This window comes from Vulpes vulpes, chromosome 9 (assembly GCF_048418805.1).
Source record: "Vulpes vulpes isolate BD-2025 chromosome 9, VulVul3, whole genome shotgun sequence".
Taxonomy (NCBI): Eukaryota; Metazoa; Chordata; class Mammalia; order Carnivora; family Canidae; genus Vulpes; species Vulpes vulpes.
In genome coordinates this window covers 16,698,084-16,710,438 of record NC_132788.1, presented here as the reverse complement: position 1 = coordinate 16,710,438, position 12,355 = coordinate 16,698,084, and the positions used below count along the sequence as shown (strand labels likewise).

At 41.0% G+C, this 12,355-nt stretch overlaps 1 protein-coding gene across 5 annotated transcripts in view; it reads right to left on the bottom strand.

Annotated features, from left to right (window-relative positions):
• PIWIL2 (piwi like RNA-mediated gene silencing 2) overlaps positions 1-12,009 on the bottom strand; it is a 78,536-nt gene extending 66,527 nt beyond the window's left edge. For 2 of the 5 annotated variants that reach the window (XM_026007787.2, XM_072719456.1), the window contains exons 1-10: positions 11,850-12,009; positions 10,435-10,671; positions 8,132-8,219; positions 7,847-7,985; positions 7,151-7,354; positions 6,445-6,555; positions 3,047-3,164; positions 2,458-2,582; positions 1,547-1,627; positions 1,136-1,249 (exon numbers count right to left, since the gene is read on the bottom strand). In XM_026007787.2, the coding sequence (XP_025863572.1) occupies positions 1,136-1,249; positions 1,547-1,627; positions 2,458-2,582; positions 3,047-3,164; positions 6,445-6,555; positions 7,151-7,354; positions 7,847-7,985; positions 8,132-8,219; positions 10,435-10,623 (1,169 nt within the window). In that variant the 5' untranslated portion in view covers positions 10,624-10,671; positions 11,850-12,009. Of the gene's footprint in view, positions 1-1,135; positions 1,250-1,546; positions 1,628-2,457; positions 2,583-3,046; positions 3,165-6,444; positions 6,556-7,150; positions 7,355-7,846; positions 7,986-8,131; positions 8,220-10,434; positions 10,672-11,654 lie in introns of all 5 variants that reach the window. The other 3 variants (XM_072719453.1, XM_072719454.1, XM_072719455.1) reach the window with 3 other exon arrangements.
• Between the last annotated feature and the right edge of the window lie 346 nt (positions 12,010-12,355).

The window sequence follows — 12,355 nt, the reverse complement described above, 5'->3', positions numbered from 1 at the left end:
AGCAAATATTTTTTGAAGTCTTTAAAATGTTTAGCCTTTTTATTAAGTAATTCCACTTCTAAGCACATAGCCTTTAAAAAAGAATCAGTGATGGACACAGATTTATCTATAAAATGGGATTTCAAAAAATAAATAAAATAAAATGGGATTTCATGACGCCATTACAAATTAATCACATCTATATTTACTACAGTAAATAATTTACTACAGTAACACATTCACTTCTTTTTAGATTTATTTATTCCATTGACAGAGAAAGAAAGCGTGTGTGTGCAAGTACTTGAAGTGGAGGAGGGGCAGCGGGAGAGGTAGAGGTAGAGAAAGAAATCCTCAGACTCTGCCCTGAGCACAAAACCCAACAAGGGACTCCAGTCCATGACCCTGAGATCACAACCTGAGCCAAATCAAGAGTCAGATGCTTAACCAATTGCGCCACCCAGGAGCCCTGAGGAGGAATTGTATTAACTCTCTAAAAAAGCTTGGATACACACACACCCTGAGTTTTTGTTTAAATGTGTTACTATAGAGGCATTTGGGTGGCTCTTGGTTTCTGCTCAGATGGTGATCTCAAGGACATGAGATTGAGCCCTGAATTGGGCTCCTCACGTAGGGTGGAGCCTCTTTGAGGATTTCTCTCTCCCTCTTCCTCTGCCCCTCCTGCTCATAAGTGCACACATGCATGTGCACACACACACATACTCTAAATAAATCTTTTTTAAAAAAAAAAAAAAAACTACAATTCCTGGGGCGCCTGGGTGGGTCAGTCAGTTAAGCATCTGCCTTTGGCTCAGGTTATGATCCCAGGATCCTGGGATACAGCCTGCATGGCATCAGGCTTCCTGCTTAGTGGGGAGCCTGCTTCTCCCTCTCCCTCTGTTGTTCCCCCTGCCTGTGCTGTCAAATAAAGAAATAAAATCTCTGTCAATAAAAAAACAAACAAACCCCAATTCCTCCTCAAAGTACAGTAGGTCTCTATTCATATGCTATCCCAAGCAAGACTTATATACATTCAGTATTCTTAATCTGTTCTACAATTTAAAACCTAAACAGAACAATGGTCAATCTGTATTCAGCTATTACTGAACTTTTCAGAAAATTGCTAGCTTGTTAAAAATAGATCCCACAATTGACTCACATGACATCTAGAACCGAATCATTCCGAATGACCTTATGGGAGACATCAGCTAGGAGAAAAAGACCTCCATCTGTCCTTCGGATGCTAGCTGCATAGCCTGGCCAGATCTGCAACCTGAAGAGACAGGTGAGCTTTACCTTAGGGTTCTAAAAGGACCACAGATACTTCCATGCCCCTATTTGAAACAATAGAGCAAATACGGCCCCCCTCCATAGTAACAGTGAGAAAGCACCATGAAACAAAATAAATCAACATCATTGTGAACCTACTAAAACAGTAACTATGGAACAGATTTAACTGATAAAGTGTATTCACAATCATAAAATACTGTTGAGATTTCTGTACTACATATGATAATCACAATGAAAAATTTCTTTCCAGAACATTTGAAAGGAAGAGACCACCACTGACCTGTGTTGCTGCAGTACCATAGCACTTGTAGGGTCATAAAAGTTTCTCCCCACAAGCTTCATATCTAAAAGTTTCATTACCCTGAAATAAAGAGCAAAAATGGGTCTTCTAAAGAAAAACAAAAAAAATTCAAGCTCTATTACTCTTAGCTATATCTTCCTTTTGAAGCCTAACGTCCCAAAATCTTTGGTGTCTTTTGCACAACATAGCTTTTATGCTGAGAACACCATTGCAAATAAATAAATAATCATCAAAGCATTTATCTTGAGGTATATACAACTGACAACTGGTCTTATTTACAAAGGTAACCAAAAACTTATTTCCCAGGTTCAATTTACATTATTTTTCACCATTAACTAAAAAGAATGCAAAGAAGTCGATTCCTGTTTGTAAAGATCAGTCTGGCATAGGAAGTTGTATGTTTATTCCTGGCAGTTCAGCTTACTAGGCAGAAATTAGGTTCTGTGTTTCATTTAAAAAGAGGTGATATAGGAGTAAATTTTATGAAAATTTGAGTCTTATAAAAAGTAAAAAAAAATATATATGAGCTATCTGAATCCAAAAAAAAAAAAATCAAGGGATCTGGAAAAAAAATTCTTCCAGCAAAATTTTTGCAGGCTGCCACTTTGAGTAGCCCCATCAGTAACACCATTAAATCATGCAATATAACCTCTGCTTTTAAAGTTCCTGAATGATTCAAAGGAACCCATCCAGCCACCCTTCATTATACCTAAATCTGGAGAATCACCTGACATAATTTTTTAGTAAGTTAGCCTCAATACCATCCATTTATTTATTAAATGTTTCCAAACTCATCTTTATATATGTGTTGTATAATACCATCCAAGCTTCTTGAAGAACATAGTTACATATTTAAGACTGAGATTAAAGAAAATAAGCTGTTTTCTCACCGACGGAAAACAACATTGTAGAAAGGAATGCACAAGTCAGAACAGGGCTCCAGGGTCTTTGTCAATTGAATCTTAATGTTGATATCTGCACCATCAGTTTTCCTTTGACTTTTTAGCTCAAGAACCTAACAAATAAATATATTCAAGTAAAAAAAAAAAAAAAAAGACAAAACTGTCAAGCCCTCATCTAATCCAACTGTGTTCTAGAAAACACTAAAATATCTTAAATATATTTTCTACTTTCCCCTGACTTTGCTGCCCACACTAGGCAAAATCATAGCATGACAACTAGGATTTAAGAAAGGATTTGATAAGAGGACTAACTAGCAACAGATCTCTTTGCATGCTGAAACCTAAAACCATTCTCTGTCACTGAGGTCAAAGGCTTCCAACCACTCTTCCTCTCTGAGAAGCAACTTCTTAAAGAATTCAAATGAAAAAGTTTCTTAATTTGACATTTGTTATTGAAAATCCTGTCTTTCCTCTAAGAATAGGAAAGTACAACTCAAACATCAGGAGGTCTATGATTTCCTACCACTCAAAACACTCTTAGGTTTCATTCCAAAATATATTTCCTATTTGGTCTCACTTGTTGAAGTTTAATAGGCAGATAGAGAATGGATCCATCAAAAGCAGTAACGTTTCCGGTGACAGCTTGATGGTCCTTCAACATGCCAAACCTCATGCTTTTGCACTCCACATTGGGGCTAGAAAACAATAAAGAGGATTTTACTTCAATTTGTTCAAATGGCAGTCTTTACTATCCCTGTGTAACAGGTTTGTTAGAGTCACTTGTAACTACTGCTCCATCTAGTGGTCATATTAAAAATTCAAATATACCTGACTATAAGAGGAATTTCAACCCAAGAATACCTGCCCACAGAAAAAAAACTCATAATTTCACCACCCAAAGACAATTGCTTTAACATGTCCAGATTTTAGACAAGAGGTCAGAACATCTTTTCAGTAAAGGACAGTAATTTTTTTAGGCTTTACAGACCATATAGTCTCTGCTACAACTACTCAACTTGGCCAACACACACTAAAGCAGCATGGACAATATGTAAACCAATGAGCCTGGTTATATTCCAGTAAAACTTTATTATAAAACAGGCAGTGGGCCAGATCTGCCCTCCAGGACAGCCGTAGTTTGTCAATCATTGCTCTAGAGTCTGCAAAAATACACACATTAAAAATAATTTTTTTAAAAAAGGATTTTACTCCAACCTTTTTTCACCTGTGGCAATACAATTTCTACTTTTTATTGATTCACTGTCTCAAATATTACACCTTTGAAAAGCTCCAGTAGCTACTTAGTACAATGACCGTCCCGTTTCATATCAATAATACACAATGTTGGTGTACAACTGGAAAGCTTAAACAAATCTAAGGTTAATATAGGGTATGTTGAAGCACATGACGAAAGATGAAAAAATCAAGTGGTAATCCAATATAGCTGTCCCCAAAACTAAACATTCATATATTAATATCACATTTCAAAATGCTTCTGCAGGGGCACCTGGGTGGCTGAGTGGTTGAGCATCTATTTGCCTTTTGCTCAGGTCATGATCCTGGGGTTCTGGGATTGAGTCTTGCTTTGGGGTCCTCACGGGGAGCCTGCTTCTCCCTCTGCCTATGTTTCTGCCTCTTTCTCTGTGTCTCTCATGAATAAAAATTCAAAAACAAAAAACAAAATGCTTCTCCAAAAAATTCATCTACATGAATGACACTATGCCCTAAACATAGTATTTAAAATTGTTTTTCTGGACTTTCTTCACTTAATAAAGGAAGCCACAAGATGACCAGTTCACTGTAATACATCTCAGTACCCTCTCAATGGCCTGGCAAGCTCTTTATACTGTGGCTTCAAAGGTCTGTATCTACCATCTTGAAATTTATAGAATCCAGGTCTTCTCCACTGTCCAGTCAATGCAGAGACTTCTGAGGACTCACATTCCTTTCTGCTTCATTAACATTTGTCAATCCATTTCCAGAGAAAGAGTTCTTCCCTCTCATTATGTTCATCCATTTCTCTTCCAGTTCCAGAGCAGGCCCATTCCCACTACCCTCCCTTCTTAGGGTACAATTTCACCCTCTTTTAGCTTCTCTTCACCTGCCACATGTGCTCAGTTTTACAGCAATCCTACTACTCTATTTAATTATCATTTCATTTCTCATCCTCTTACCCATAAGCCTTTTCTTTAAATTTTATTTATTTATTCATGAGAGACACACAGAGAGAGCGGCAGAGACACAGGCAGAGGGAGAAGCAGGCTCCATGCAGGGAGCCTGACGTGGGACTCAATCCCAGGTCTCCAGGGATCACACTCTGGGCTGAAGGCAGCGCTAAACTGCTGAGCCACCCAGGAGGCCCCCCCACTTTTTAAATAAGTAGCCAAGGGCAACCCCAGTGGTGCAGCGGTTTAGCGCCGCCTGCAGCTCAGGGCATGATCCTGGAGACCCTGGATCATGTCCCACATCAGGCTCTCTGCATGGTGCCTGCTTCTCCCTCTGCCTGTGTCTCTGCCTCTCTCTGTGTGTCTCTATGAATAAATAAATAAAACCTTTAAAAAAATCTAGTTATAAATAAGTAGCCAATTCACTGGCTATTTCCCATGGCCTGTGCTCGCCTTGGTTCCTTTAGTCTAGTTTTTTCTCCATAACTCCAATAAAGCTACTAGAAAATCAAGAGTGCTCTTCAAAGTAAATTCAGTAACTTTTTTTCCTGTGGCTGAAGTCAACTACCTCCTCATTCAAAGGAGCCCTTCCTTTGGTCTTTATAACCTGTCTTCAGGGTATTTCCCCCTTAACTGTTCCTTTCTTTCACTCCATTTATTTCTCTTATACCAATTAGCAGCTGTGTCCCAAAAATTCAGCCTTCCATCTTCCTATTTTCTCTTCACAGACACTCCAAAACACATATTCGTTTTCGCAATTCCAGCTAATAACCTCTAGCTAATGACTCTCCTGAGATTTTAAGCAGGCTCCACACCCAGTGTAGAGCCCAACACAGGGCTTGAACTCACAACCCTGAAATCAAGACCTGAGCTGAGATCAAGAATTGGACACTTCACCATCTGTGCCACCCAAGCATTCCCTTCCTGAGATTTGAAAAGAATACAAACATGAATTCTTAATTTTTAAGAAGTATGAGAAACCCTGAAGTTATTGATATAAAATTATTCATAGTATGAGACTTAGGCAAGAGGGATCCAGGTTTTGTGGGATGTGGGTCTTATACCAGCAGTGGGGAGGAGTCTCTCTTTAAGAAGAGAAATGCAAAATTACAAAGTAAGTTAAAAGACTATGAAGCGGGACACCTGGGTGGCTCAGTGGTTGAGCATCTGCCTTTGGCTCAGGATGTGATCCCAGAATCCAGGGATCAAATCCCACATCATGCTCCCTGCATGGAGCCTGCTTCTCCCTCTGCTTTGTCTCTGTCTCTCCTGAATAAATAAAAAGTCTTAAAAAAAAAAAAAAAAAAAGATTATGGAAGGGGTCTGTGCAAGTAAAAGGCCCGGACTTCAAGCTTCATCAATTTCACAGTAAATCCACCTTGCAAGTGCTTAAAATGGCACCTAATAAGTTAAAATCTGAAATAGTGAAAGAATGTTAATGTTAACAAGTAATGTTTGTTTTTAATTTTATTTACTTATTCATGAGAGAGAGAGAGAGAGAGAGAGGGAGAGGAGCAGAGTCACAGGCAGAGAAATAAGCAGGTTCCATGCAGGGAGCCTGACATGGGACTCAATCCTGGGTCTCCAGGATCAGGCCCTGGGCTGGAGGCGGCACTAAACCACTGAGCCACCTGGGCTGCCCCTGCAAATAATGTTAACCTTAAAATTATCACAAGGATCTGAGTTTGCACATTATCGTGGGGGGATGTTCATTAGGAATCACACAGAAAAATACTCAGTTATTCCAGGGAAACGATTTCATTACTGTTCTCTAAGAAGTAAATACAGAGGAAAAAAAAGTTGTGAATACCTGAAGGTCACATGATATTGATAAACTGCTTCATTATGACACTGTATTTTGATAAGGTTCAATCCTAAAGATTGAGGTGTTCCTTTTGAGCCCTGCTTCACAAAAACCTCTCTGGAAAATAAAAGTAGGCATATAATAACAAAAACAAATGCAAGCAACTCATGCCACAAAATAATAAGAAAGAAAAAAACACTGGGGGAAGTAATATTTTACACTTAGCTTACACAAGTTACGCAAAAGCAAGCTTTGAAGGCTAGAAGCTAAAATCTTAGCAATCTCTAATTAGAGAAGCAAAATCACCCTTTTTGCCCTGGTAATATCAATGGAATAATTGAGGCCAGCTAACTAAAACACAAAAACTAGTTCCAATAAGAAAGATGAACTGCTGCAATATCTTTCCTAGATTATTTCCTAATCTTCGATGAGTCAAAGAACTGGCTATGTCTGAATTGAGAAGGAAATGAAAAATCATTTGAGTTCATTCCCTGGTACGTATTATTTAACCCATCAACCCCATTTCACTTCATCAGGCATTGTCCCACCCCCTTGTCATTTTCCCCCCTGGCAAAAACCAAACGACATAACAAAATAAAATAAACAAGCCTGCAGTACCCACCGCCCACAAAGGAGTTTAGATGCAACAGAAACAGTGCTTATGATTTTATGAGAAGGTCTCCTCCCACATCATTACCAAGTAGAGACTTACTTTTCCTTATGTTCCTTATGTTCCACAGCCCCAAGCAGAGAGTGCGGTGAGGATGGCGGCAGAGGTGGTGGTGATGATAGCTGGGAAGGATCTCGACAAGTCAGGCTGATAGCACCAGGAGCCTTATGTACTCCTCTGCCTAAACCACCAGCTGCTCTTCCCAAAGATAATAAAGATGTATTCGAATTCCCTCTTCCAAGCATTCTGAAATGTTGAAAAGAGAAGCAAATCGGGCCTTTCTCAACCATACTTCTATCTATACCCCATCTAAATGATTTCTCCAAGTCTACATTCTTTTCCTGAAGGAGTCAGCAAAAGGGATCCAAACCTTGGGATTCTTTTCAGATCCAAATATGCCTACATGACTCATTTGCTAATTGTTACTAATACTGACTTTCAGGGCCAATTTCCTCAGCAGAATTGAGGTGGAAGAGTATGTCAGCCAGGTTGTGAACCACCAGAATCAGGTTAACTTATCAGGGCAAATGGGAGTTGTAAACTGCCCAGTGGAGAACTACTTTTTACCCATTTCCAATGACTGGATCAGTGGCTGCTGATTATTCTGGGGAAAATACCCACTCTTTAGTATAAAACCATGCAGTGTTTATATTATGATCCTTTTCAGAGTTTCTCTTTGGGCTTATAAAGACATTTCATCTGAATTTGACACTTACCCTAGAAGGCAACTTTACCCACCTATTCCAACCAACACAGGCCTCTGCCATCTTGCTATCCCCAGCTGCCAACACGGAAGGATCCGCAAAAGTGGAATGGGGTTCTTCTTTGTCCTTGCGTACCATACTGGCAGACAAGCCTCGACCTAAAATGCCTCTACCTGAATGGAAGGGCCAAAACCCAACTATAACTGTGAGTTGAAGATGTTGTATAGTACACTTATTTTTCTGAAGATAAACTATAAATTTAAGAACAAAGCAATCACACATACATACTACACTTTTTTTGAGTTAGTTTTCCACATACCTGATGGAGGCATTTCCCGTTTCAGAGGGGCCCGGGACACTGTTTCAAGGCCCAGTCCTCGGAACATAGACACGAAACCTACAGATTCCTATGAAAGTCAAAGGGTAGAGTTATCTGAAAATATATTTTGACAGTTATTCTAAGATGTAGAATATATTTCATTTCTAAAATGAAATAAGTGTTATTTCAATGACTGGAAGTGACACACATTCTGTAACACATATAGTGAAGTGTTTAAGAAGACATAATAAAGATGCTTATAACAAGACACCCAGAAACACTGAAGGTTTTTTTTTTTTTTAAAGATTTTATTTATTTATTTATTCACAAGAGATACACACAGAGAGAGAGGCCTCTAGAGACACAGGCAGTAGGAGAAGCAGGCTCTATGCAGGGAGTCTGACGTGGGACTCAATCCCGGGACTCCAGGATCATGCCCTGGGCCAAAGGCAGGCTCTAAACCGTTGAGCCACCCAAGGATTCCCCACTGATGGTTTTCTTAAAGTATTGGTAATTAAAATCATCTTTGAATTCTATACACATTATAAGAATAAAGGATAAAAATACCTCATAAAAATTATTTAATTAGATTACGGGGGTGCCCAGAGGGAGAGGGAGAGAGAGAACCTCAGACTCCACGCCCAGCACAGAGCCCAATATGGGGCTCTAACTCACAACCCTGAGATGACCTGAGCTGAAATCAAGAGTCGGATGCTTAACAAACTGAGCCACCCAGATGCCCCTTTAAGTAGCTTTAATAGGGATGCCTGGGTGGTTCAGTGGTTGAGCGTCTGCCTTTGGCTCAGGGTGTTATCCTAGAGTCCCGGGATCGAGTCCTGAATCAGGCTTCCTGCATGGAGCCTGCTTCTCCTCCCTCTGCCTGTGTCTCTGCCTCTCTATCTCTTGTGAATAAAATCTTAAAAAAAAAAAAAAAAGTAGTTTTAATAAATACTTTTAAGACTTATAACTATGTCATATTAGGTTTTTAAGCATACATACAGGTATAGTCCCTGCTTGGTGTACAGAGTAACAAAGTACAACTTTTCTTATTTGTTTCCTATATACCGAAGGTAAGAGGGAACACATATACTAGTTAATAAATTTTCAGAAAATTGGACCATTTAAAAGTATCTGAGATTTGGGTTTTTTAAAACAACCTCCAACAAAACTTGCAACTATCTTCCTGTGGAAGTCTTGAAAGTTTACTGGTGTTATGCCAATTAGAGCTGCCACATACAGACTTATACAAGCCATCCAAGCATAACATAATGTCCTTTTTCTTTCTGCCTACACAACATTACATTTGACACTGTCTACTCCACTTCAAAAGTTCTTTTTTTTTAAATTTTTATTTATTTATGAGAGAGAGAGAGAGAGAGAGGCAGAGACACAGGCAGAGGGAGAAGCAGGCTCCATGCACTGGGAGCCCGACATGGGATTCGATCCCGGGTCTCCAGGACCGCGCCCTGGGCCAAAGGCAGGCGCTAAACCACTGTGCCACCCAGGGATCCCCTATCTACTCCACTTCAAATGGTCATAACTGCATTATCAGGTTCTTCCTCTATTTGCTAACTTTTATTCTTTGACATTTCTTAATTACAGACAATTACCATTCTTAAAATTACTATATAATTATGAGATTAACAATGTACATACATGCAAATGTACACACATTAGAAGCAATAGCTGAAAGTATTTTTAAGATTTGAGCAAAGAGCCCTCTAAAAGGAAACTTCTTAACAAGCTGCTAATACCATAGAGCCAAACCCAGTGTGAAAATCTAAACACTGGGATCCCTGGGTGGCGCAGCGGTTTGGCGCCTGCCTTTGGCCCAGGGCGCGATCCTGGAGACCCGGGATCGAATCCCACGTCGGGCTCCCGGTGCATGGAGCCTGCTTCTCCTTCTGCCTGTGTCTCTGCCTCTCTCTCTCTCTCTCTCTCTGTGACTACCATAAATTAAAAAAAAAAAAAAAAAAAAATCTAAACACTTAGAACACAAAGCTGTATCTTCAAACCTATCATTTATGTATACATGTATATTTATATCTATGGAAACTAGAAGACTGAGGATACCCAAGCCTATCTAGCATTTTTTATGAGGTACTTTTTCTAAATTTACAACTCCAGTATTTGAAATATATGTCCAAAATGCAATTACCAAGAAAAACAAAAACAAAATCCAACCAACCAAAAAAACCCAAATCTTTCTTTTTCCCATATGGGGCTTCATAGTTATTTGAAATCTTTTATTTCCTCTGATGATAAGCTATATGTTGCTACTGTGCATCCAGACATGATCTTACCCTTTGTGCTGGCCCACTCTGCTTGCTTGGTTCCCCTGGCTTTCCAAACACATGGCCTCTCCCTGCAGGTCCTGCCCTGCCCAGAGCTGAGTCCAAAGGTTTAGGAGCTTGTGGCCGAGGGCCTGGCATCCGTACACACTGAGATGGGTGCACAGAAGAGCCCCTGAAGGGTGGTCGGACGGGATCCATTGAAAGGCCGCAGAGGATATGGGTGTCGATCCTGTTCTGATGAATTACCTGCCAGTATTTCATAAAGATTAAAAATTGTTTTCCTTTTCCTTCAAGACAGACCCACAAAGCATTAAAAATATAGTTCCCTTATGTCAGACCAGTAATACAACCAGCTTCCTACATCGTATTCACTTCAAAAGCTCTATTTAGCCTAGAACATCCTAAACACTTTTCAACAGCAAGCAATATTTAATGATTTATTAAATAAACATATATACGTTATAATATGTACTATTACAAATATTATAAATATAAATAAATATTTGCTAAGTGAATATTATTTATTTTAAATTTTAACTAAATGATTATTAAATGATATTTAATTAAAATTTAAATAATTATTAGATATTATTTATAATATATTTGATATAAATAAAATTTATTTGTTCTTTTTTTTAATAAATAAAATTTAAATGTTGAACTAGACTATCCTCTTTCATACAAAAATGGTAGGCTATGCCTCCCTACCCTGAAGGCTACAGTAGTTCTCTCCTGGAGTTTGTTTCAACTCCTTTTGGGTTAGCCTGACCTTTCTGCTCTCACTTCTTCGCAGCACCACCCGAGGAATCCGAGGTCGCCCTGGGGCATGCTGAGAGGCGCCGTAACCCCCTGCCAGTTAGAGGAGCTCCGCCATGGGGCCCCTTTGTCCACTCCTCCCTCATCCCTTCTGTGGATTCAGGCCCCTCCTCCAGAAGGCCCTCCCTTAACGTGGACCTCCTCCTCTGGATTAGTTAGCCTAAAGCTGGCTGCCTGGAAGGTGCCACGGAGGAGGGCCGTGGGCCCCGCGGGCCTGACCAAAAGGGAGGCCCCTCAAGGCACATCCGACGCCCGCCCCACCCCCACCCCCACTCCCGCCACCCCGAAGGCGAGCCCCCAAACCAACAGCCCTGCAGCGGCTCTCACCCACCCACCGTGCCCGTCCAAACCACTCTCCCGTTCACTCAGAGCCAGCAGGAGGGGCCTCTCTCCCTGGGCCGCCACCGTCCCACCTTCTCTCCAGGTCCTGCGCTGCTCCTCCACACACCAGGCCTCAAATAACGACTTCCCGCCCCCGCCCCGGCCCCACCCCGGGTCCACAGACCCTCGCGCCTGAGGTGAGGGGTGAGGAGGAGGGGGATGGGGAAAGACGGGCCGCACCGGGCCGTAAGGTGACCCGCTCGCCACTCGGCCTGCAACTGGGCTACCTGGGCCTCCCTGGCCTTCCAAACCTCCGCCCGGTCCACACGGCGGGCTCCAGTCGTCGCCCGGCTCCGCGGCGCCCCGGGAGAACACGGCGCTCAACAGCATCCGGCAGGCCAAGAGGCCCACATGCTCCAGATCAATTTCCGGTCCTCTCGCGAGGCCTTGAGGACTGACCCCATTGGCCAGACAAAATGCCACTCACGGGATGCAGCCACCTCATTGGCTCGTCTGTGAAAAGGCCCGCTCCCTTTCTAGCAGCTTCGTTCTATAGAGGATTCATCCTCAAAGGGTGCTTGAAATGGGGGCCCGGAAGTTAGGAGTAAGCCTAAGCGTTAAATGCTTTGTTTTTAGGGTCTCGACTCTGTTCTGTGGGTCACTCCAGTAGGAAAAGTTGGCTCATAATGAAAAAAATGTTTTTTTTAAAAAGATTTATTTATTTATTTATTTATTTATTTATTTATTTGTTTGTTTATTTATGATAGAGAGAGGCAGAGACACAGGCAGAGGG